General features: G+C 43.4%; 1 protein-coding gene across 1 annotated transcript in view; it reads right to left on the reverse strand.

Annotated features, from left to right (window-relative positions):
• The window catches only part of dclk1a (doublecortin-like kinase 1a), a 153,706-nt gene extending 136,622 nt beyond the window's left edge, over nucleotides 1-17,084 (reverse strand). The window contains exons 1-2 of the mRNA XM_060908449.1: nucleotides 16,727-17,084; nucleotides 3,956-4,302 (exon numbers count right to left, since the gene is read on the reverse strand). Of these exons, the coding sequence (XP_060764432.1) occupies nucleotides 3,956-4,302; nucleotides 16,727-17,084 (705 nt within the window). The remainder of the gene's footprint in view (nucleotides 1-3,955; nucleotides 4,303-16,726) is intronic.
• Nucleotides 17,085-26,705: the final 9,621 nt, after the last annotated feature.

Genomic DNA, 26,705 nt, shown 5'->3' on the forward strand with positions numbered 1-26,705 from the left:
TTATGGGAAAATGGCTGGACCAATCTTCTTGAAACTTTCAGGACAGATGGGCATTGGTCTCAAATACAACCCCAATTCCAAAAAAGTTGGGACAAAGTACAAATTGTAAATAAAAATGGAATGCAATGATGTGGAAGTTTCAAAATTCCATATTTTATTCAGAATAGAACATAGATGACATATCAAATGTTTAAACTGAGAAAATGCATCATTTAAAGAGAAAAATTAGGTGATTTTAAATTTCATGACAGCAACACATCTCAAAAAAGTTGGGACAAGGCCATGTTTACCACTGTGAGACATCCCCTTTTCTCTTTACAACAGTCTGTAAATGTCTGGGGACTGAGGAGACAAGTTGCTCAAGTTTAGGGATAGGAATGTTAACCCATTCTTGTCTAATGTAGGATTCTAGTTGCTCAACTGTCTTAGGTCTTTTTTGTCGTATCTTCCGTTTTATGATGCGCCAAATGTTTTCTATGGGTGAAAGATCTGGACTGCAGGCTGGCCAGTTCAGTACCCGGACCCTTCTTCTACGCAGCCATGATGCTGTAATTGATGCAGTATGTGGTTTGGCATTGTCATGTTGGAAAATGCAAGGTCTTCCCTGAAAGAGACGTCGTCTGGATGGGAGCATATGTTGCTCTAGAACCTGGATATACCTTTCAGCATTGATGGTGTCTTTCCAGATGTGTAAGCTGCCCATGCCACACGCACTAATGCAACCCCATACCATCAGAGATGCAGGCTTCTGAACTGAGCGCTGATAACAACTTGGGTCGTTCTTCTCCTCTTTAGTCTGAATGACATGGCGTCCCTGATTTCCATAAAGAACTTCAAATTTTGATTTGTCTGACCACAGAACAGTTTTCCACTTTGCCACAGGCCATTTTAAATGAGCCTTGGCCCAGAGAAGGCGTCTGCGCTTCTGGATCATGTTTAGATACGGCTTCTTCTTTGAACTATAGAGTTTTAGCTGGCAACGGCGGATGGCACGGTGAATTGTGTTCACAGATAATGTTCTCTGGAAATATTCCCGAGCCCATTTTGTGATTTCCAATACAGAAGCATGCCTGTATGTGATGCAGTGCCGTCTAAGGGCCTGAAGATCACGAGCACCCAGTATGGTTTTCCGGCCTTGACCCTTACGCACAGAGATTCTTCCAGATTCTCTGAATCTTTTGATGATATTATGCACTGTAGATGATGATATGTTCAAACTCTTTGCAATTTTACACTGTCAAACTCCTCTGATATTGCTCCACTATTTGTCGGTGCAGAATTAGGGGGATTGGTGATCCTCTTCCCATCTTTACTTCTGAGAGCCGCTGCCACTCCAAGATACTCTTTTTATACCCAGTCATGTTAATGACCTATTGCCAATTGACATAATGAGTTGCAATTTGGTCCTCCAGCTGTCCCTTTTTTGTACCTTTAACTTTTCCAGCCTCTTATTGCCCCTGTCCCAACTTTTTTGAGATGTGTTGCTGTCATGAAATTTCAAATGAGCCAATATTTGGCATGAAATTTCAAAATGTCTCACTTTCGACATTTGATATGTTGTCTATGTTCTATTGTGAATACAATATCAGTTTTTGAGATTTGTAAATTATTGCATTCTGTTTTTATTTACAATTTGTACTTTGTCCCAACTTTTTTGGAATTGGGGTTGTAGAACCGCCAACATTTTGAGGGTCATCCGGTCAAGGTCAAGGTCAACAAAAAGGTCAAAATCGTTTTTTCGCGATATCTTCCTTCATATTCATCATAAGTGCTACCGGGCGAGGTTTGTTTTGCCTGGCAACACTTGTTAAGAAATGTTTTTCCTCTCTGACTGAATAACTGAACAATTTCACAAATGTTGGCAGTGCAGCATCAGTTAGTGAAAAAGACATCAAAGACCGACCACATCTGTGCACAAACTAATTGGTGTTTGATGAAATTTCTCCAGATGGTAAGAGCTCCCTTCCACATTTACCTGCCTGAACAGATATGCATGCTGAGAGTGAGGGAGAGAAAATTGGCAGTAAAAGACAGCGACAGACAATCAGAAAAAGACAGAGACTGAGGTGGGGTTTACATTAGACCGTATCAGCGGATCATCAGATTAACGTTTTTAAAAACGATTAGCGTGCACACAGCAACGCCAATACACGATTCGCGTGCACACAGCAACGCCAATACACGGATACGCTAATCACATGACTAATTCGGCACGTAAGTTGAAATGTGTCAGTGCGGCTCATCGCTTCCTCCTCAGCGGCTGCGCTCCAAATCACTCCGCCCTGAACAGCGAGTGCCCTCTGGAGGGTGCGCACTCCGGCCCTGCGCAGCTCACAGAGCGCGCGAGTGAAGAACACGAGCAGTGATTCGGGACTGAGCCGCTGTGCGCAAGTCACTTACCACTTGCAAGTGAAAGGATGGCAAGCCTAAAGACAATCATAACTACACAATGGGCAGTATTTGCATCAGTATTTGCAGTATTTTCATACTTTTATACTCTTTAATGAAAGGTGATACAAGGCGGAAGTCCGCGCCATTTTTCAGCAGTCGCGTCACATGACCAACGCCAGCGAATCAGGAAGGTGGATGTCACAGTGACGTTGTCCAGTGACGATGCCAGCTAGAGCTCAGCACAGCGTATCCGCGTATTCTCAATGTTTACACAGCACCGGACCAGACACGATCTGGATTGAATACGTGGACCCTGGCGGATTCCCGTTTCCCGGCGTTTCCAGGCGGTTTAATGTAAACGGACAGTGCATCCGCGAAGAAAACGAGACAGATACGGTCTAATGTAAACTTGGCCTCAGAGTGTGAAAATGAGTCATTGTGTGTGTGTGTGTGTGTGTGTGTGTGTGTGTGTGTGTGTGTGTGTTCACAGATGTGTGAAGGTAGAGAGGGGTGGGTGGAATTTAAAGGAGCACAAATTTGGAGCTATTTCTGTCTGTATGGAGCAAACGGATGGTGGATTTGGAGGTTGTGTGGGCACAAGCACAAGTTTCCATTCATGTTTACTATTAGAGAGGCCTTGAGGTTAATGGCTGGCTTTTTCTGCACTTTTTCACCCACTTGGCAGTGCTTTTCATAGATTTTTCATTCATCAGTAACCGCTTTATCCTCGTCAGGGCTGCAGTGGATCCAGAACAGAGACCCTGGACACGAACACATGTTGGATGGGATGCCAGTGCATTGCAGTGCACCATGCAAAGCCTCACTCACATCTAGGGGTAATTTAGAGTAGCCAATCCACCTACCAGTATGTTTTTGGAGGGTGGGAGGAAAGAGGAGAACCCGAAGGAAATCCACCCAAACAGAGGGAGAACAAGCAAAACTCCACACAGACAGTAACCTTACCTCAGGATCAAAAGGGGGACACTGAAGCTGTGGGGCAGCAACTCTACCTTCTGTGTCACCATATGTCCTGCTTTTAATACTATTAAGTCAATCGAATGAGGTATGTTAAATGAATGCTACACTCTGCAAAGCTGTAGTCCTCTAGAAATCAAGCATTGCTATTCTAAATACTTATTTTGATACATATTGTGGACATTACCCATGTCCTGGATTATACAGCAATTTATAGACTTTTGGTCGAGGATTATTTTTAATCTGCATCTGTGTAGAAGAGAAGGTAACTCTATTTTGTAGGACATGAAAAGATAGACAGCTGAAGATGTGTCTGGTTAATACTAGTAAGTGGTTAAATTGTTTGTTTGACATAGATAGCCATGCACAATGACGCAATGATTAAATGTATAAACATCTACTGATGTAATTATGTAGAATGTTGATCTGGTCTTAACTCTGATTGAGGTAGTTCATATAAAACATTGCCTTGCCACTTGAGATAACAATACTTGCACGCTGTTGCAAAGAATATCCATGCTATTAGCTATCAGAGCTTGTATGTTTTGTCAAAAGCAAGGCAATTACAGAATGGAGGAGTTTGTCATACCTGCTTTCCTTCAACAGTGTAAATCCTCTTGACAACACCAGAGTCAAGCTTGATGGCGTCTGTGATATCACTGAGGACATGCTCAAACGAATGGGCTGTCTTCTTGTTAAGCAGAATGCGAACAGCCTTGCGTGGCTTCACACCACTGCGTATGATGGTGACCAGCTTAGGCCTGATGAAGTCCTTACTCTCTTTGGATTCATGGGGCCCCAGTTTAGAGCTGGAGAGAGAGGGGATGTGTCTAGTCGATGCAGAGGCCTTCACATTTACAGACCAGTTGGGGTTGATGTTCTTCATATAATCAAGCTTCTTGAAAGTCTCCGTGGATCCACATACATAACTCTCTCCTGAAAGCACAAATCAAGCAAAATTCCAGTCTGTAATTTAGAGTAACAGTGAACGTGGAATGAAATTTCAATTATATGCTTTAAATGAGGCTTATAAGGAAAAGGAGCTGAGGTAATAAGCAGTGTGTGTCAGAATTAACTGATGTGATATCAAATTAAATATACTAATTTGTTGCAGGCATTTCTTCACTGTCAAAATTAGGTGGGGCTGTTAAATCAGATTGGCTACACTTGTGATATATCTGAATATATTGTTGTCTAACCATTACATGGTCCTGTGTTGCAAGGGTTAAAACTGAGTACCAGTGATCTTAGTTCTAGCAGTTTACTATGCGCAATCTTCAGATGCATGACGAATTAAAGGAAAACCCAACAAGTTTCTTGGTAAAGTGTTAAGTCACCATGAGTCACTGAGTGCGTTTACATGCACATAGAGAAAATCGAATTTCTGACGTTGCTCGACTGAAATCGAAGTTCTAAATGCCATGGATACACCTTAGCTAGGCTGAAATTGAACCGAACTTGATTTCTCGTAATTGAGCTACACGACCTAGATTATGCGATTTTTGCCGAGCTACTTAGTGCATGTATACCCTGTCGAGCTACGTAGTCGAGCTACTTACTTCAGCACTGCCCCTTCCGGAAGTGATGAGTGACGAGACCACAAGCGGGAAACACGACAGCCTCGGTCGGCATGACAACAGTAGTAGCGAGCAGCAGAAGAGGTCAGGAGGAACAAACGAAGAAGAGAAAATGGCGAGCAGAAACGTGCACTTCTGGAGCAATGAGGAGACAGAGTTCATGCTCATTCAGCTTAAGGAGTTGAATATATTAAAATTCATGGACGGGAGAAAAACGCGCAATGGAGAACACGGAACTGATAACTTTGTTTACACTCTTGAATAGCTCTTCTTCATGACGACAACCGGAAGTGTACCAACACGATGGGGCGTGTAGCGCCACCTGTGGCTCGGGTGCACAATGTACCTCACACAATAGCTCGATTTCCTTGTGTGCATGTAGGATTGGATTTCTCTGGCACCCCTGCTGGGACCCTTTGCTTGATTACCGACAGCAGCTCGATTTGGATGTGCATGTAAACATACTGACTAAATCAGCTTCAATGTGCCATGCCACTGATTTTAACCATAGTGGAGGGATGAACACTATTCTTCCAAAAGATTCTCTCAGTTGTTGTTTAATGGTTGTGATCAAGAACACTGTCTAACATGTGGATCTAAAATCTCCTATCAGTGTTCAGTTAGGTTGAAATCCAGTGATCTGTTCTAAATTAGATCGAATATCATTAACCAGGGTTGCTAGGTTTCAGGAAATTTCAGGATCAAATACATCTCAAAAACCAAACAAAAAACCTGAAATGAGATGATATAATTCAGCCATTGTAAAAGGGAGACACATTTAAATACACTGTTTACAGTTACACTTTAAGGGATATTTGGGGGATATTTAATTAGATTTAACTGCCTATAAAACAAAGTCTTGGTGGTCACAGAGTATTCTTAAACTTGCCCAATCTGGCAACACCATTACCTCTCCAGTCCATTGCTCTTCCTCTCCAAAAATGTTCAGAGAGTAACCATGGGGCAGCATAATTCCTGGCCTAGTTATTAGCACTTGTTGTAGTTCCCATTTTTGACCAGTAAGTTCAACATGTTTTGCCAGGCAAAACAGACCTTGCCCGGCAGCACTTATTTTATACCTATATGTTGATAATGGTAATATTTCTCAATCATCAGCTGTCAGGTTATAGTCCGATGAAAATCCATGACCTTAAGTTTGACATTTCAGAGTCATTCAAGGTCAAAGGTCATGGCGGCAACTGAAAGCCCATATGGGACTTCTTATATGTTGATAATGGTAAACATCTGGCTATCATGAACCATTTTAAACTTATAGCCCTTTGAAAATCCATGACCTTCAATTTGACCTTTCAAGGTCACTCAAGGTCAAAGATCATGGTGCCAAATGAAAGCCCATATGGCACTTCGTATAAGTTGATAATAGCAAATATATCTGTCTACCATCAACCATTTTCAAGTTACAGCCCTCTGAAAATCCGTGACCTTGAGTTTGACCTTTCAAGGTCAAAGATCATGGTGCTAAATGAAAGGCCATATGGGAGTTCCTATATGCTCATAACAGTAAACATCTGTCTATTGGCAACCATTTGAGTTATAATGGAAAATGTTATTTTGAACAAAAGGTTGACCTTTCCGGTGACCTTCACCTTCCCCTTCACCCAATTACCCCCAAAATGTAATCAGGTAATCTACAGACCATTGCCCACCTACCCTGAAAATTTGAAGTCAATCAGTGCAATCATCTAGACGCTAAATTGTTAACAGACAGACCCACACAAACAAACAAAAAGTCGTGCAGAGCATGATACTCGCGAAAATCAAAGAAACGGAAGTTATGGCCGATTAGGTGTTTTTACAAGATTTGACCTTGGTGACCTTGACCTTTGACCCACCAAAAACTAATGATGTCTTTGTGTGACCCTAGTGAGTTGTCCTGTGCATTTTGGTGTAGATTGGTCAAGAAATGACAACGCTAGAGCACCAACAAACAAACAAAGACAGACAAACAGACAGATCAGCATACCTGCAAAAATCTCAGATTTTCGCAAGTAACAAACCGCACTGATTACAATACCTCGCCCCACTTACTCCATCGTGGGCAAGGTAATAATAACAACTCTATGGAAGTTTCATGGCTCAGTGTGCACACTTCCCCATGATTTTGCTGCATCTAAAAAGCAAATCAAAGCAGCATAAGTTTCTTCTTAATCTTATATCTTTTCCCACTTCTGTATAGGGTCAAGGTGATAGGTTGAGCTGACAGGGTGAGGGGCCTTTCCCAAGGGCCCAACAGTGAAAGCTTGGCAGTTTGGAGGCTCAAACCCCTGGCCAATCCATTGAGCTGCCACTGCGCCAAAGTAACTTCAGTTGTTTGTCACTCAAAGAACGTAATTAGTACAGTTGTGGTCAGAAGTTTACATACAGTGACATGAATGTCATCTTGGATATGAATTTCATGGCAATATTTGGTCTTTCAGTCATTTCTTTGAACTGTTCTTTTTCTGTGGCAGAATGTACAGCATACATATTTTATAAATTTAAAAAAACACACTAGAATTTGGTGCACAACTTTTAATTTTCTTTGGGTTTTCTGAAATCAACACAGGGTCAAAATTATACATACAGGGTCAAAAATTTACATATGCTCACTTAGATTATTAATTCAGAGGTGCTGAAACTTCCAAAATGTCTCTTATCTTGCCAAGGTCGAGGTCTCTTAACTTCCTGTTAGTGATCATGATTGACTACAGCTGGTAGCTTCTCTGTGCCTTCATAAAAAGGGTTTGTTTACAGCACTCACTGGATTGACCAACACAGAGTAAAATGGGAAAGTCCAAGGAGCTCAGTGCAGATCTGAGAAAGATGATCACATATGTACACAACTCCGGAATGTCTCTTGGAGCCATTTCTAAACAACTGCAAATTCCAAGATCAGTTCAAACAATTGTATCCAAGTTATTGTGAGGTGTAGGCCACTTTGCTTCAAGAAAACCCAAACGGTCACCCTCAGCTGAAATGAAATTGGTTTGGATGGTCAGGAACAATCTGGGAACCACCATGAAACAGCCCTGCCATGAACTGGAAGCTGATGGATCACTGTCTACGGTTCAGATCACCATGGACTAAGAGGCTGCTATCCAAGAAATAACCCCCTGCTCCCAAATTGACACCTTCAAGCTTAGAGCAATTCCAGCGTTATGGACGTGACACTTGAACTCAAAATGGCAACAAATGACCCAGTGCATGTTTTATTGTCTCCCAGTATTTAAACAGGTGTTGCATATTTTAAGGCTGTACCATACTGGAGAAGTGATAGAACAAGAACAATTCCCATAGTACATCTAGGGCATGCCAGAAAATGCCAATAAAAGATGCGTTATGGATGTGACAGAAAAAGTATCACTTTTCTTGGGTGACTGTACATTTTTATCAAACTCTGTGAAATCGTAAACCTAATGTCGAAATGGAGATATCCATTTGATAGAGGGGTCCAAGGTGAATATTAAAAAATCTTTGTTTAAAATATTTTGTATTTCATGCAGAGTTTCGGAAGGAAAAGTCAGCATTATGGATGTGACGAAATTCCGTTATGGATGTGACGCGTCTGAAATAGACATGGCATATGTTTAGAAAATCAGCAATTTAACCACCATAACCCTTTGAAAAACTCTCTAAATATCAGCTAAAACTATCAAAGTTCTTAAATAATATTTAGGATGGCTATTGTTTTGCTGTTTTGTGGATTTTAGCATACATTTCTGTGGCTTGTGGCAATAATATAGAATTTTACATGATCAAAGTTGATTTTAGCTTGGGTTTTACATTATAAGAAAGAAAGACTGACTGTGACATATTAGGTTGGTTACAAATTGGTTCAACTTATTCACATCTGTAAAATACAGGCCTAGGTGATATCTCTGGGAGTGGTTTTGATGTATTACATGTTGCTTTATTTTTGCATGGTGAGGTTGACATTTACATGGAATTGCCCCTTAACTAAAGTTTGAAGCTGACCACACAGACAAAGAAAAAGCCTTCTGGAGGATAGCTGTATGATCAGATGAAACAAAGATTGAGTTGTTTGGCCACAATGACCACCATGTACAGAGGGACGCTGTACCAGCTGGTGGTGGTGGTAGGATCATCATGCTCTAGGGCTGTTTTTCTGCCAGTGGAACTGGTTCATTGCACAAAGTGGATGGAATAATGAAGGAGGAGGACTACCTCAGAATTCTTCAGCATAAACCATCAGAAACTTGAACATGACTTGGGACTTACAACAGGACAATGAACCCAAACACGCATCAGAGCTGGTTGTAGAGGATAAAGCAGGCTAACATTAAGCTTAACAAGTCCTGACTTCAACCCTATTGAAAATATATGAACTCTGCTTATAAGTCAAGTCCATGCCAAGAAAAAAAAATTTAATTGAACTCTACCAATTCTACCATGAAAAGTCCTGAAATATCCAACCAGAATTCTGCCAGAAGCTTGTTCATGGTAAACAAAAATGTTTAGTCAAGGTGAATCTTGCGAAGAGACAATCATTCTGCCACAGAAAAAGAAGAGTTCAAAGAAATTACTGAAAGCCATGACATTCATATCCAAGATGACATGTCACTGTATGTAAACTTCTGACCACAACTGTATTTCAATATCATTAAAATGTATGGCGTTGTAAGTGAAGTAGTTACCTGGAATGTTTTTCAATTAACCCTCAGGGGGTCGAGAGCTTCGCCGGTGAAGCCCAGCAGGTTTAGAATGAGTAGGTCATGTATTTAGATTAATATCTTCACGAGTTTTTATCATACAAACATGATAAACATATTGACAGAAACTTTATACTTTCCTATGTGCCCACTGCCAAATAATATATTTTTTAAATTACCTAAATTAGATAAAACATGAAACTTGTCACCTTACTCAGTCACACTGACATTCATAAAAGACTATTCACATGGTAACGGAATGATAATCATTTTCACTCTTTTGGTTGGTTTCTCTTTTGTGGTGGGAACACCCACCGTAAACAGGATAAAATCTGTCAGCCATAGTTTAGGCTACCTGTTTGGAGGTCAAACTTATTGCGAGGTGGCACGGCGATTTGATGCTCAGGAGGCGCTTCGAATGATTTAGGACAGCAATTCAATTTCAGCAGTTCATCAGATCCTGAGAATTGTGACAGTGATGAGTGGTCTTATTTTGAACCTCGACTCGATCCAGCCGAAGATCAACTTGGGTAAGTGTAAATATTTCTTCTATTTCTACGGTTGATACGCATGCGGTGTAGTGCATAATCTTTGCATGCTTCTTGAGTCAGTAAAACATGTACTGTCACTGAGTAAATAAAACGTGCACTGTCACTGAGTAAATAAAACGCGTACTAGCGCTTGTTTGGTCTCTTTTCTCCTTTGTCATTTTCTGGCACTCTAATGATTTTGGCATGCTCTGATGATGTCGGTTTCAATAAATCTAAGTAGTATTTTCAGTCATATGACTTTTGTATTCAGCGCAAGTTCAGCTCCAATAATATCTATGTAATATGTACAGGGGGTTGCAAAAGTAGGTATACAGTAATGAAAAACAAAACGTTATTTTATTGACTCTACAAACATATCAATAATAAACATATTAATCCCTCAAATGTTCAAACTGTTTGTCCCCGGCATTCACGCACTCCATTAGTCGAGTGTGGACACCCATGCACACTCTGGCACAAAGGTCTTTATCAGTATCAATTTCCTGGCAAGCCTCCCGTATGAACTGAATCATGGCATCAACAGAACATGGCTTGCGTGTGAAAACCCCATCTTTTACTCATACCCAGAAAAAGAAGTCCGTGGGGTGAGATCTGGCGAACATGGTGGCCAGTCAATGGCTCCCCGACATCCAATCCACCTGTTGGGAAATTCTTTGTCCAGTAGCACACGCACATTGAGTGCGAAGTGCAGTGGCACCCCATCCTGCTGAAAGTAGAAGTCATCCTACTGCTGTTGTTCACGTATAATCCTATAAGTATACCTACTTTTGCAGTCCCCTGTATATCATGATTATACTTTTTAAAAAATAACAAATAAATGAAGATGTTGTAAAAAGCAGTTGTAGAACTGTGTTGGAACGTGTGAAAAAACATGACCTTGCCTATTGTGACGAACCGTTTTGATCACTTGACCTGATGGGATTAAGAGTTAGCAGTGGGAGGGGTTTTCACTCTTCTTACTGAATTTTACTCTTCTCATTGAATACCCCTCCTACTGCCAATTCTTTATCCCAAAACAACAGGACACACATTTTTTGATGGCCAGTTAATTGTCCAAATCAATAGAGCAGATTTAAGTTTTTGTGCTTGATACATTCCTAAGACTGCACAGAATCACCTCAAGTAACCAAAACAGTTCATCACAATGGGTAAGGTCATGTTTTTTCACACATTCCAACACAATTCTGAAACTGCTTTTTATGTCTTCATTTATCTGTAATTTTTTTTAAAAAAGCACATATATACATACTACATAGATATTATTGTAGCTGAACTTGTGCTGAATACAAAATAAGTCATATGACTGAAAATACTGCTTAGATTTGTTGAAATTGACATCACCAGAGCATGCCAAAATCATTAGAATGCCAGAAAATACCCTCAGACCCCAGAGAGTTAACAGGTGTGCCTTTTCAAAAGTTAATTAGTGGAATTTCTTGTCCTTTTAATGCGTTTGAGACCATCAATACAATCCCAAATCAGAAAACTGTATGTTGAAATTAAAACTGGAAACAATGATTTGTAAATAATATTTGAGATGTATTGCACTCGGGCGGCACGGTGGTGTAGTGGTTAGCGCTGTCGCCTCACAGCAAGAAGGTCCGGGTTCGAGCCCCGTGGCCGGCGAGGGCCTTTCTGTGCGGAGTTTGCATGTTCTCCCCGTGTCCGCGTGGGTTTCCTCCGGGTGCTCCGGTTTCCCCCACAGTCCAAAGACATGCAGGTTAGGTTAACTGGTGACTCTAAATTGACCGTAGGTGTGAGTGTGAATGGTTGTCTGTGTCTATGTGTCAGCCCTGTGATGACCTGGCGACTTGTCCAGGGTGTACCCTGCCTTTCGCTTGTAGTCAGCTGGGATAGGCTCCAGCTTGCCTGCAACCCTGTAGAACAGGATAAAGTGGCTAGAGATAATGAGATGAGACTTCTCAATTTTGAGTCTTGCAATACATTTCAAAAAAAGTTGTGACAGTGAAGCATTTACCATTTTGTATAGTTGTCATTCCTTCTCACAACATTTAAAAGATGTTTAGGGATTGAAGACACCAAGAGATAGGAAGCATTTCAGTTGTCATTTTGTTGCATTCTCCCTGCAAACAGATCTTAAGGTGTGCAACAGTATGGGATCGTTGTCATATTTTTTGTTTCAAAATTCTCCACACATTCTCTATTGGAGACAGAGAGGAAAGGCACCCTCTTCTTCCACAGCCATGCCTTTGTAATGTGTGCAGAATGTGGTTTTGCATTGTCTTGTTGAAATATCCCTAGAAAAGATGTTGCCTTGAAGGCATCATATGTTGCTCCAAAATCTCAATGTACTTTTATGCATGAATGTTGCCATCACAGAAGTGTACATTACCTTTGCCAAGGGCACGGACACAATCCTATAACAGACCCTGGCTTTTGGACCTGTTGCTGGTAACAATCTGGATGGTCCTTTTCGTCTTTGGTCTGGAGCATATGGTGTCCATTTCTTACAAAAAAAGACCCAGAATACTGATTTGTCGGACCACAATACATGTTTCCACTGTGTGATGGTCTATCCCAGATGCCTCCAAGCCCAGAGAAGTCAACGGCACTTCCAGACACAGTTAATATAAGGCTCCCTTTTTGCACAGTCAAGTTTTAACTGGCATTTGTATTGTAGTGTTTGACAAAGTCTTGCCAAAGTACACCCAAGCCCATGTGGTTGTATAAGCTAGAGATGAGTGACAGTTCTTGATGTAGTGCTGTCTGAGGGATCAAAGATCACAGGTTTAGGCTTGCGCCCTTGCCCTTTATGCACCAAAATTCCTCCAAATTCCTTGAATCATTTAATGATATTATGCACCATAGAGGGTGAAATATCCAAATCCCTTCAAGTCTTTCTTTGAGGAACATTGTTTTTAAACATTTCAATAATTTTCTCATGCAATTGTTGACAAACTGGAGCTCCTTGGCCCATCTTTGCTCCTCAAAGACTAGGCCTTTCCTGATACTGATTTTATACCAAATAATGATTACAATCACCTGTTGATATCACATCATTATTTAATTGTTCTACCTCATTACTAGCCCTAAATTAGAAGACTCTTACTAGCCCTAGAGTGGAAGATTCTTCACAGAGTGAATCCATGAATAGAACCAGGCCCTGACAACATACCTGGCTAGGTGCTCAGGGAATGTGCTGATCAGCTTGCAGACATCTTCACAGATATCTTCAACACATCCCTAAGCACAGCTGTGGTACCTGCATGCCTCAAAACCACAAAAATCATCCTGGTGCCAAAGAAATCTACTGTGTCCTTTCCCAACGACTACCAGCCTGTAGCACTCACACCCATCATCATGAAGTGCTTCGAGAGGCTGGTATTGAGGCACATGAAAACACTGCCATAGGAATTAGACCCCCTACAGTTTGCTTACCACCGAAAGAGTACCACAGACAACACCATTTTAACTGCCCTCCACCTGACCCTCTCACACCTGGACAAAAAGGACAGTTATGTCAGAATGCTGTTTATTGACTTCAGTTCACCATTCAACACAATCATCCCACAGACAGTGGTACAGAAGTTGGATCTGCTGGGCATGAACACCTCGCTTTGTAATAGAATCCTGGACTTTCTGACTAACAGGCCTCAGTCGGTCTGTATAGGACACAACATCTCTGGGATCCTCAGATTGAGCACAGGCACCCCCCAGGGCTGTGTGCTCAGCCTGCTGCTGTTTATTTTTCTAATGCATGACTGTGCTGCCCAGCACAGCTCAAATTACATCAAGTTTGCAGACAACACAACAGTAATGGGTCTCATCAGTAACAATGATGACTCTGCATACAGAGCAGAGATCAAAGACCTGGTGGAATGGTGTCAGGACAACAACCTGACTCTTAATGTCGAGAAGACTAAAGATTAAAATGGTTGTTGACTTTAGAAAGAATCCTCAACTCACCTTTACCCCTGAAGAACTGACAGCTTTCTCATCCATTTCTGATCCATTTGCACCACACTGTCCATTTGCACACACATGCACAACACTCACTTTGCACTTGTCTTGTTGTAATATCCTGATAAAACTTGAACTCTTCAAACTGAACTGCATTCTCTTGTATTTTTCACTAAAATGAGCATTTGCACACAAATGCACAATGCCATCATTGTTATAAACATATACTAACCATACATGTTTAGCTAGATAAATATGTCTACTTAGATAGCTATTTATATATCTTTTTTGTAGTCTTCTATTTTCTTTATGAATGCACCATGGGGAGCCTGAGGGAAACGGTATTTTAATGCACTGTATACGGACATATTGACAATAAAGCTCTGTTGAATACTGAAGCTAAATTGCCCCATCCCAAATTTTTTGGAATGTGTCGTAGGCCTGAAATGCTGGAATGGATATATATATGAACAAATGTCTTAAAGTAATGATGGCTCTTTACTTAGTTGAACAGTTATTGACATATGGATAACTACAGTTGTGAAATAGGGCTATTTACTGTATTTTTATTATTTAATATTTGTTTGATCTCAGATGCATTAAGAAGGCAAAAAAAGTCACGCATAAACTATTGACAAGGCACACCTGTTAATTGAAATGCATTTTATATACATGAGAGAGAGAAAGAGAGAGAGAGAGACACAGTGGTGTAGTGGTTAGCACGGTCACCTCACAGCAAGAAGGTTCTGGGTTTGAGCCCAGTGGCCAACAGGGGCCTTTCTGTGTGGAGTTTGCATGTTCTCCCTGTGTCTGCATAGGTTTCCTCTGGGTGCTCCGGTCTCCCCGCAGTCCAAAGACATGCAGGTTGGGTTAATTGGTGGCTCTAAGTTGACCGTAGGTGTGAACGTGAGTGTGAATGGTTGTTTGTCAATATGCGTCAGCCCTGTGATGACCTGGAGACTTGTCTAGGGTGTACCCCATCTCTCACCCATAGTCAGCTGGGATAGGCTCCAGCTTGCCTGCGACCCTGCACAGGATAAGCGGTTACGGATAATGGATGGATGGAGAGAGAGTCCCAGTGAAAAGTTTGTATATACCTACTCATATTATATATGTTTTGTTTGTTTGTTTATTTATTCATAGTTTGTGACTTTGGCCCACCTGCCCCCCAGGACAAGTCACCACTACCTTGCACGAAGGTAGATCTCTAGATCTCAGACCCAAGATTGGTTTTTTATCCATCCTCTGTTTATTAAGTATACCAAGCTTAAAGGGCATATTCTGGACCACTTTCGTGTTTTTTTATATGAAAGTATGTCCCTTTACACACTCATCCAGAAGGGTAATTTTGCACAAGGCCATCTGTCTACAGCAGAAAATAAATAAATAAATAAATAAATAAATAATAAAACGCGTCTGGAAAAAATCCCAAGGGAGTCTGGGGCCAGATTCGTGACGTTATCTGCAGAAGCGCGAGCAGGCTGCGTGAGCTTTGCATGGTTTAAGTGCACAGCCTGTGTAGACCAAGCGCTCCCATTTCTCTCTCATTGTCCGGTCTTTTGGAAAACGATGAGTACTAATCCCATCAAGATTGGTGTTGCTACACCGTCCTACAATACATCTGTTAACCATTTTAATAATTACGTGATAACTTTGAAGAAATTTGCAGAAAACCACCAGGTCGTTTTCTCATAAACAAACCAACGCTGACGTAGGATTCAGAGGGAGGCGTCCCGCACGTGACGTCACGAAAATCAATGTTTCCTGGGAAATCCAAATGCCAAGTTTTTTCAGAGGCGGACCAATTTGCCTCAAATGGCTTGATTTCAACTGAATTTTTCTGTTATTGCGCAAGGTAAAATAAAAAATTGCAGAGAATGCAGAATGTTACAGATATTTGACCAAAGTTTAATATAAAATAGGAGAATTACATTGATCTTGCTTCTGAATTTACCCGTGATATGCAGTTTAAAACCTACATAAATTTGCCATTTTATTAGGCACACTTAACAAATCGGTGACAAATTAAAGGAAAAACCACCACCATGGGCGGCACGGTGGTGTAGTGGTTAGTGCTGTCGCCTCACAGCAAGAAGGTCTGGGTTTGAGCCCCATGGCCGGCGAGGGCCTTTCTGTGCGGAGTTTGCATGTTCTCCCCATGTCTGCGTGGGTTTCCTCCGGGTGCTCCGGTTTCCCCCACAGTCCAAAGACATGCAGGTTAGGTTAACTGGTGACTCTAAATTGACCGTAGGTGTGAATGTGAGTGTGAATGGTTGTCTGTGTCTATGTGTCAGCCCTGTGATGACCTGGCGACTTGTCCAGGGTGTACCCCGCCTTTCACCCGTAGTCAGCTGGGATAGGCTCCAGCTCGCCTGCGACCCTGTAGAACAGGATAAAGCGGCTAGAGATAATGAGATGAGATGAGCACCACCAGTGTGATGGTGAGAATGATCCGCTACTCAGATAAAGTGTTAGTTCTGTGGGGTAGATGGGGCGGAAATTGTGTGTCCAGTCGTTTCCATATATAAAGTTGGTGTACTTCATAAACTGGCAACATCATGTTTTTCAAAAGTGTTGGTCATCTGTTCTGAGCAGTAATCAGTGGGGTTTATTAAAGAGCCAGCCCTGTCCCTTCCCTCACCTTCCTGCAGCTGGTCGATGCTGGTGATTTTCTTCGAGCCGTCGATGACGTAGATGGCACGCACGCCCTGAGACAGGTGCACGGTGTCTGTGAGCGCGCGCGTCAGCTCGGCCAGCAGTGCGTCCAGTGTGCGGAAGCGCTCGGAGGAAACTGCGCACACCAGGCCGGGGAAGTACCGGTCTCCGTTCCGGTAGAAGCGAACCTTTTTGGCTCGCTTCTCCAAACTGAGCGCCTTGAGCGTGCGCGTGCGGTACAGGCTGCAGTGCGCGCTGTGGGCGGGGCTTGGGACGCCGTCGGCTCGCGAGCCGCCCCGGTCCTTCCTCTCCACTTTGTCGCGTGCGTCGAAGTGCTCATCCATTTCCGCCGGCGAGAGATGAAGCCTGTAGAGGAGAATCGAGGAAACGACAATGACTGGACAGAAACGGGACACCGTCACGACTGCGTGCGTTTAACAGCAGCCTCATCGGTGTGACTCCTGACTGACTGGGGCGGAAAATTACTTTAACAACTGCTTTAGAGGCAACAGTAAAGGCTTTAAACCTCATGAACGGAATTCTGTCATTGGTATCACATTAAATTCGGCTACAAAAGTCAATAAAATATCCGTTTCGACAAAAGTAGGTTAGTTGTATTGTAGCAGATCCTGCATATTGCGACTGATTCTCGCCTCGGTTTTGGTCAAACACTGACTAACACTTTGTTCAGTAGTTGGAAAGCAGGCCAGCTGTAGTTTACATGCTATCATACAGTCCGAGCAGCACAGTGTAGCATTAGCCAGGTAAAGCTATCAGGGTTTAAACTCATAACCATAGTGACTGAAGGAGACAGAGCGATCAGTCCTGCAGGATCACGTTTCTTTTTAATGTGTTTTTATTCCAAAAGACAAAGCATGCTTACTTACTGAAATACGCGGCGCAGTAAAGACGAAAATTTCTTCTAAAATTCAGGTCGCAGTTATGAGTCGTGTGAAGGTGTTTTGTACCGATGTGCAGCGCGTTTTTTCCCCTCTTGTCCCGAGTGTGTGTTGTCCTGTGTGTGAGGAGGAGGCTCGTCTCTCTCTCTCTCTCTCTCTCTCTCTCCCTCTCTCCTCCGTGACGTGAGATCGGTCTCATTCAGATGCAGTACCTCACCGGGAGGAGCGCCACCTCCCCTCCTCCCCCACACAACACTAACCTCCACAACAGCAGAGATAACAAACACAAATATCAGTATTATTAATGAATAGTATCGTTAATATAGAATAGCATCATTATTTTTCATAGATAATATGAAAAAAAATCATAAAATGTGAACATTTTCATGATTCTTTCATTCATTTTATACTCTGCTTGGTCCGAAAGAATAGAACACATCAGTTTTTCATCTCATCTCATCTCATCTCATCTCATCTCATCTCATCTCATCTCATTATCTCTAGCTGCTTTATCCTGTTCTACAGGGTCGCAGGCAAGCTGGAGCCTATCCCAGCTGACTACGGGCGAAAGGCGGGGTACACCCTGGACAAGTCGCCAGGTCATCACAGGGCTGACACATGGACACAGACAACCATTCACACTCACATTCACACCTATGGTCAATTTAGAGTCACCAGTTAACCTAACCTGCATGTCTTTGGAATGTGGGGGAAACCGGAGCACCCGGAGGAAACCCATACAGACACGGGGAGAACATGCAAACTCCGCATAGAATGGCCCTCGCCAGCCACAGGGCTCGAACCCAGACCTTCTTGCTGTGAGGCGACAGCGCTAACCACTACACCACCATGCCGCCCGGAATTATATATCATCCAGATAAACAAAAAGTTAAGGTAGTTCCTCAGGACATCGTTAACGAGGGCCTGGGAAACCGCAGGAGCATTAGTCAGGCCGAACGGAACCATGAGATATTTGCAGTGGCCCATGGGGGTGTTAAACACTGTCTTCCATTTGTCCCCTTCCCTGATCCTCACGAGGTGGTAAGCATTACGCAGGTCTAGCTTGGTGAAAATCTGGGCTCCCTAGAGTAACTCAAACGCCATAGACATGAGAGGTAGGGGGTAACGGTTCTTGATGGTGAAGTCATTTAGCCCACGGTAATCAATGCAAGTGCGCAAGGATTTGTCCTTCTCCACAAAAAAGAATCCTGCCCCTGCAGAAGAAGAGGAGGGATGAATAATTCCAGCTGCTAAGGACTCGGTGATGTATTTATCCATGGCTTGCCTTTCAGAAGGAGAGAGAGAAAGTAAAGTCGCCCCTTAGGTTGTGCAGTCCTAGGGAGAAGGTCAATTCCACAGTCATAGGGCCTATGGGGAGGAAGGGAAACAGCTTGAGACTTGCTGAACACAGGTTTTAAGTCATTATATTCAGGAGGCACATTAGAGAGGTCAGGATATTCACCAATGGTGGGCTGGAGCAGCTTGGCGTGAGGGAGGGCAGATCTCAGGCATGAAGATAAACAGAATTGACTCCATCCTAAAATGGTGTTAGTCCAGTTGACATGGGGGTTATGTAGAGTTAGCCAGGACAGACCAAGAACTAGGGGCACATGGGGATTACTCATGACAAAAAAACTGGATGGATTCAGAGTGGTTGCCAGAAATTCTTAAGGTGACCGGGGCTGTTCTTTGGGTGATGGTCAGACCAGTAACGTTAAGGGTCAGGACAGTGAGAGACGGGTTCAGAGCCAGTAGTGGAATCCCCAGGCACTTGGTGGTGGTCGAGCAGAATCAGGTTTCTGTCAGCCCCTGAATCAATGAGTGCCTGGAAGTCGTGGGGCTGATTGCCATGGATAATGACCACTGGGAGTAGCGGTCAATCAGTAGGGGGCTGATCCTGGACATTGCCCACCAGGGCCCCTAAACTCACTGGTGGGCTCTTCCTTTTAAAGGGCAAGATTGGCAGAAATGCCCCAGCTGTCCACAATAAAAACATGCCCTCATATCCCAACAGCACTGTCATTCCTTAGGTGAGATGCGGACTTGGTCTACCTGCATTGGCTCAGCGGAAGGAATGGGAGGCTGAGGGGGAGCAAGACTAGTCAGAGTTCTCTCTTTCACCTGCAATCTGATCCGGGAGTCAATACAACTGGTGAGGTCCATGAAACCAGGGAGATCAGGTGGCAGTTCTCGTGAGACCAGCTCATCTTTGATGGAGTCTGACAGCCCATTCAAAAATGCATCAAACAAGGCACTCATTCCAGCCGCAAGATGCCGCCAAAGTGCGAAACTCAATTGCATAGTCAAAAGCGGACCGGGCACCCTGCCACAGCCCCATGATTTCTCTTGCTGCCTCTCTGCCAGACAGAGAGCGATCAAAGGTTTGCCTCATCTTCTCTGTGAAATCCTTGAAGCTGGCGCAGCATGGTGCATTGGCGTCCCACATAGCTGTTCCCCACTCCTTAGCTTTGTCAGTGAGGAGAGTGATGGTGTAGGCCACTTGGGAATGCTCTGTAGGGAAGGCCAGTGGTTGAAGCTCAAGCGTTAGTGAGCATTGAGATAAAAATGATCTGCAGGTACCTGGTTCTCCATCATATGACTGTGGGGCAGGAAGTCTCGGCTCTCTGAAGAGGGCTGGAGCAGGAGGAGCAGTAAGTGGAGGGGGTTGTGTAGGAGCAGATGTTACTTGAAGCTGTTGTAGCTGAGTGGCAAGAAGATTGAGAGTGTCAGAGATGGCAACAAGGTTTTGATTCACCTGTTGGATGTCTTGTTGGTGGGTCCCAAGGAGAGCTCCGTGTTTCTGCACTGCTGCTCTGAGCTGGGCAAAATCTGCTGGGTCCATGTTGGCCACACTGTGCTGTCACGAGTGGCGAGCTGAGGTGAAGGGAGGACCCAAGAGCAGACTCAGAAAACAGGCAGTGTAAAGAGAAAACGTCTTTAATGAACATTTTTGGAGCCGGCATGGAAGTCCCACAATCTAAGGCATGGATGGACTGGACTGGACTGTGACAGGCACATTCTTAAAAAAAACAGTTAGTTAGCTGTTAGTAAGCACTTAGTTTGCAGACTAACATTTAACCTAATTCCAAAGTGCAAAAACAAAAATGCTCATCCACTCACTAATCTAATTAATCAATAATAATAATTATTATTCAGTAGATTACCACAGGGTGGCACGGTGGTGTAGTGGTTAGCACTGTCACCTCACAGCAAGAAGGTCCTGGGTTCGAGCTCAGCAGCTGGCGAGGGCCTTTCTGTGTGGAGTTTGCATGTTCTCCCCGTGTCTGCGTGGGTTTCCTCCAGGTGCTCCGGTTTCCCCCACAGTCCAAAGACATGCAGGTTAGGCTAAATGGTGGCTCTAAATTGACCATAGGTGTGAATGTGAGTGCGAATGGTTGTTTGTCTCTATGTGTCAGCCCTGCGATAACCTGGCGACTTGTCCAGGGTGTACCCCGCCTCTCGCCCATAGTCAGCTGGGATAGGCTCCAGCTTGCCCGCGACCCTGTAGAACAGGATAAGCAGCTATAGATAATGGATGGATAGATTACCACAATGTAAATGTAGCAAGCTTTAGTAATAACATAGTAAGCAATGTCCTTCCCCCCCCCCCCCCCCCCCCCTCTTGTGCATTTTCTCTATTGGCTGATATGATTATGAAATACACTGTCTGGCCAAAAAAAAAAAAAAGACATTCTACAATTTCATTGGATCACCTTTAGCAATGATTACAGTGAGCATTCGCTGTGGCATTGTTTTGACAACTTTATGCAATGTCACAACATTTATTTCCATCCAGAGTTGCAGTAATTTTTCATCAAGATCTTGTATTAATAACAGGAGAGTCCAACCACATGCCAAAGACTTGCAATGCAGTTAGGGTCAGGACTCTGTGGTAGTGAATTCATGTGTTAAAATGATTCCTGATGTTTCCTGAACCACTCTTTCATGATTTGAAACTGATTAATCATGGCATTGATGTCCTGGAATATGCCTGTGCCATCAAAGATGAAAAACCAATCCACTGATGGGACAAACTGGTATAACAGATTTATTATATCCACATTCACTGGATATGAGCAATCGCACGCTCTGATTGGCTACTCTACTACTCAGTTATCAGCTAATATACTGTGAGTAGAGAAAAACCAAATGGCAGAGCATTTTGCTGAACCAACCGAGGACAAAATAAAAACTCTATTCGAAAACAAAACCCCCCAAAATACAAAAAAAAGCAACAAAATATGGAATGAAAGTATTTGATGGTAAGAACATATATATATATATTTTTTTATTTTTCAAGAATTATTATTATTATTATTATTATTATTATTATTATTATTATTATTATAGCATTTTTCACAAATTGCTACTGTCATTTCGCCGGTTTGTTTACGTTTTTCATCTTTAAGCATTACAATTTGTTGAATTTTTTTAGACTGGTTCAAAAGCTCAAAGAAGTTTGAAAATTACGTAACTGAAATGTTCAAGGAAGAATTAAATAAATGTTGAAAGCTATTCTATACCTCGGTACAACAGCAAGACGGCACTTTCTAAAAAAAAATCACTACTAAAGTCAATTTGTGCAGCCATCAATAGGTTTTTAAGAAGTCCGGCTAAGCAGAAGTGATTTTGTTAGATGTTTTGTATAAAGTTTTTATTTATTGAATTTGAAAAAAAAAAAACACAAAAAAAACTCTCTGTTTCTCTGATGTTATGACATCACGGACTGGGATGTGCTGCTTAGCCCACACTGTAAGGACATAGAAGGGCTGACACACCGACGGATTACTTTAACTTCTGTGCAGACGTGGTCTCCCCCGCTAAGACTGTACGGTGTTACCCTAATAACAAGCCATGGGTAACACAGGAAGTCAAAGCTGTCCTCAACAGGAAGAAGGCCGCCTTCAGGAGCAGGGATAGGGAGGCAATGAAAGCAGCACAGCAGGAGGTAAAATGTTGCATGAGGGAAGCTAAGGACAGCTACAGGAGAAAGGTGGAGCAGAAGCTGAAGGAGAACAGCATGAGGGAGGTCTGGGAAGGTGTGAAAACCATCACAGGCCACAATACAAAGACCAGAGTCATTGAGGGGACAGTGGAGAGGGCGAATGAGTTGAATGACTTTTTCAATTGGTTCAACCAGCCCACGTCCCCCCCACCCTCTCCCTCACTGCAGCCATCTCTCCTTCTTCCCTCAACACACCTCCCCCCAATCATCACAGCAGCCCCCTCCTCCCCCACCTCAACACAGACTCCTCCATGCATTACTGCAGACCGGGTCAGAGGTCAACTGAGGAAGCTTCACCCCAGGAAAGCAGCAGGCCTGGACAAGGTGTGTCCCCGACTACTGAAGACCTGTGCTGCTGAACTGGGTGAACCACTCCAACGCATCTTCAACCTTAGCCTGCAGCTGGGGAGCGTGCCCACCCTCTGGAAGACATCATGTATCATTCCAGTTCCCAAAAAGAATCGGCCCAGTGAGCTGAACGACTTCCGACCGGTGGCACTCACTTCACATCTGATGAAGACGTTGGAGCGGCTCTTCCTCAGCCTCCTCAGACCCCAGGTACAACATGCCCAGGACTGTCTGCAGTTTGTGTACCGGGCAGGTGTCAGTGTGGAAGACGCCATCCTCTACCTGCTACACCGAGCCGACTCGCATCTGGATAAGGGAAATGGCACAGTGAGGATCCTCTTCTTAGACTTCTTGAGTGCCTTCAACACCATCCAGCCCCTATTGCTTCAGGACAAACTGAACAGGATGCAAGTGGACCCCTGCCTGGTCACCTGGATCTCCAGCTACCTCACTGACAGGCCGCAGTACGTCAGGCTGAAGGACATCACGTCTGACACTGTGATTAGCAGCACCAGAGCACCCCAGGGCACGGTGCTGGCCCCTCTTCTCTTCACCCTGTACACCGCGGACTTCTGCTACAACTCGGAGCTGTGTCACATTCAGAAGTTTGCCAATGACACAGTCATCGTTGGGTGTATCAGTGACAACAGAGAGGAGGAGTATAGGAGCCTGGTGAGGGACTTTGCTGTGTGGTGCAACAGGAACCATCTGCAGCTCAACACCTCGAAGACCAAGGAGCTGGTCATTGACTTTGGGAGGTCCAGACCAAGGTCATGACCAGTTCTGATCGAGGGAGTCGAGGTGGAGGCTATGGATTCCTACAAGTACCTCAGGCTGTGGCTGGACAGCAAGCTGGAGTGGACTTGCAAAACCAAACACTTATACAAGAAGGGACAGAGCAGGCTATACTTCCTTAGGAGGCTGCGGTCCTTTAACATCTGCAGGAAACTCCTGTGGATGTTCTATCAGTCTGTGGTCGCCAGTGTCCTGTTTTACACCATGGTGTGCTGGGGGGGCAGCACATCCAAGAAGGACACATCCAGGCTGGACAAACTGATCAGGCGTGCCGGCTCTGTGGTCAGCATGAAGCTGGACTCTCTGGTAACGGTGGCAGAGAAGAGGTCTATGGACAAACTATTGAACATCATGGACGATGCTGGTCACCCTCTGCACACCGTCATCAGCAACCAGAGGAGCCTCTTCAGTGACAGAATGCTCCTTCCCAAGTGCAGGATGAACAGACTTAAAAACTCCTTTGTCCCTCACGCCATCAGACTGTACAACTCCTCTCTGGGGGGGAGGAGGGGTAACAGGAGGACAGAGGATGGGAAGGAGCAGTAGCCTAGCCTAACAATAAGCAATACCGGACAATGTGCAATATAATGTGCAATATAAAGTGCAATATCTTTCCTGCAGCCGCCGCCCCCCCTTCTCCCCACCTTTTTTTTTCTTTTTCCCCCCTCCTCCCCCCTCCCCTTCCTCTCTTCCCCATATCTTATTCTTTTTATATTTGTATATGTAAATACTTAATTTATTTTAATTTATCTAGAAGTTTTCTCTATTTCTTTTCTCTGTTTATCTGTAATGATGCTGCTGCTGGAATCTTAATTTCCCGCCCAAAGGGATCAATAAAGTTTTATCTAATCTAATCTAATCTAATCTAATCTAATCTAATCTAATCTAATCTAATCTAATCTAATTCCACTGAATGTGGATATAATAAAACAATTATTCCACTCAGTCTCATCGTACATGGCTTATAGCCAACTCAGCGCTACGTGCCTCATCAGCTATCAGCTCATGTACGACTCAGTTTCGTAGAATAATTGTTAACTGTGCTGGGGCAATGAGAAACTGGGAGACAGGTGTGACAGTTCAAGGTCCGTTTTACAGTGTACTTTTCAGGGCTTTCACACACACACACACACACACACACACACACACACACACACACACAAAACCACATGTTGGGGAACACAGCTGTCCCTCTCTTGTTACTGGCCATCTGAAAGACACACAGACACACATTAAAAGACAGCCAGTAATTTGACACTGGTGTAACTCGTCACCTGTTACCTGCTGGTTCAACCTGACTCCTTATCGTTCACTGCCGATGCTCGACCACACCCTCGCTGCCACACCTGGTCATTCAGTACATTCAGGGAGTCTACTGACTTTATTGTATTGCCACATAATGCTGAGCCTCGACCTGACCAACTGAAGAAACCCCAGATCAAAACACAGCCTCCAGAGGCTTGTACATTGTGTATGATGGGTGCATCACTTCATGCACTTCCCTTCTTACCCTGATACACCCATTGCTTTAGAATAAGGTAAATCTGGACTCATCAGACCACATGACCTTTTTTTCCATTGCTCCAGAGTCCAATCTTTATGCTCCCTAGCATTTTTAAGCCTTTTCTTCCAATTAGCCTCACTAACAAGCGTTTTTTTTATGGCCACACAGCTGTTTAGTCTCAATCCTGTGAGTTCTTGTTGCATAGTGTATGTGGAAATGCTCTTACATTCATTGTTAAACATAGCCATGAGTTCTACTGACAATTTTTAACTATTCAACTTCACCAAGTGTTTAAGGGTTCTCTGATTATATTCAGTCAAGTTTTTTTTAAATAACCACATTTTTTCCATGAAGTTGATGGTTCACCATGATCCTTCTATGCTTTAATAATGCACTGGATAGTTCCTAACTCAATTCCAGTAATTTCAGCAATTTCATTACTTGCTTTTTTTGCTTGATGCAGGCCAATAATTTGACCCTTCTGAAATACAGTAATCTTTTCCATGACCAGGGATACATCTTCTGACATGGTTGTTTAAGTAATGAGAAGCTATTCACTGTATCAGTTAGGGTTAAAAGAATAGTTGCCAGCTAAAATATATTAAAGGTGCCACAGAAGGGAAATTTGTATTTACCTTGGCATGGTTAAAAAAAGAAGGAGTTCAGTACATGGAACTGACAGAGCATGAAACTCAAACACTGTTGTCTCCTTTTTCAAATGCAAATCATCTCACCTCATTATCTCTAGCCGCTTTATCCTTCTACAGGGTCACAGGTGAGCTGGAGCCTATCCCAGCTGACTACAGGCGAAAGGCGGGGTACACCCTGGACAAGTCGCCAGGTCATCACAGGGCTGACACATAGACACAGACAACCATTCACACTCACATTCACACCTACGGTCAATTTAGAGTCACCAGTTAACCTAACCTGCATGTCTTTGGACTGTGGGGGAAACCGGAGCACTCGGAGGAAACCCACGCAGACACGGGGAGAACATGCAAACTCCACACAGAGAGGCCCTCGCTGGCCACGGGGCTCAAACCTGGACCTTCTTGCTGTGAGGTGACAGCGCTAACCACTACACCACCGTGCCGCCCCAAATGCAAATCATGCATATGCAAAAGAGGGCGGTAAAATGGGCCAATTCTAAAATCCTAGAGTGTTTCATCAGTCCAGGTTCATTAATATTTATACACCAAAATTTGCATACACCAGCCCATGTTTTAGCCCAGGCAATAGTACTTGAACTTCTGGCACCAATGACTACCTAGCCAGTAGCTCCATCTTAAATTTCCTTCAGGATCAGTAAAGTATCTATCGATCAATAAAGTATTTTTCTACCTATGATGAAACTGAACAGCTGAAACTTCAACAGTTCTGCAGGTATTGTGAAAAATGAAACAATGACAAA

The sequence above is a fragment of the Neoarius graeffei genome, chromosome 25, assembly GCF_027579695.1.
Source record: "Neoarius graeffei isolate fNeoGra1 chromosome 25, fNeoGra1.pri, whole genome shotgun sequence".
Taxonomy (NCBI): domain Eukaryota; kingdom Metazoa; phylum Chordata; class Actinopteri; order Siluriformes; family Ariidae; genus Neoarius; species Neoarius graeffei.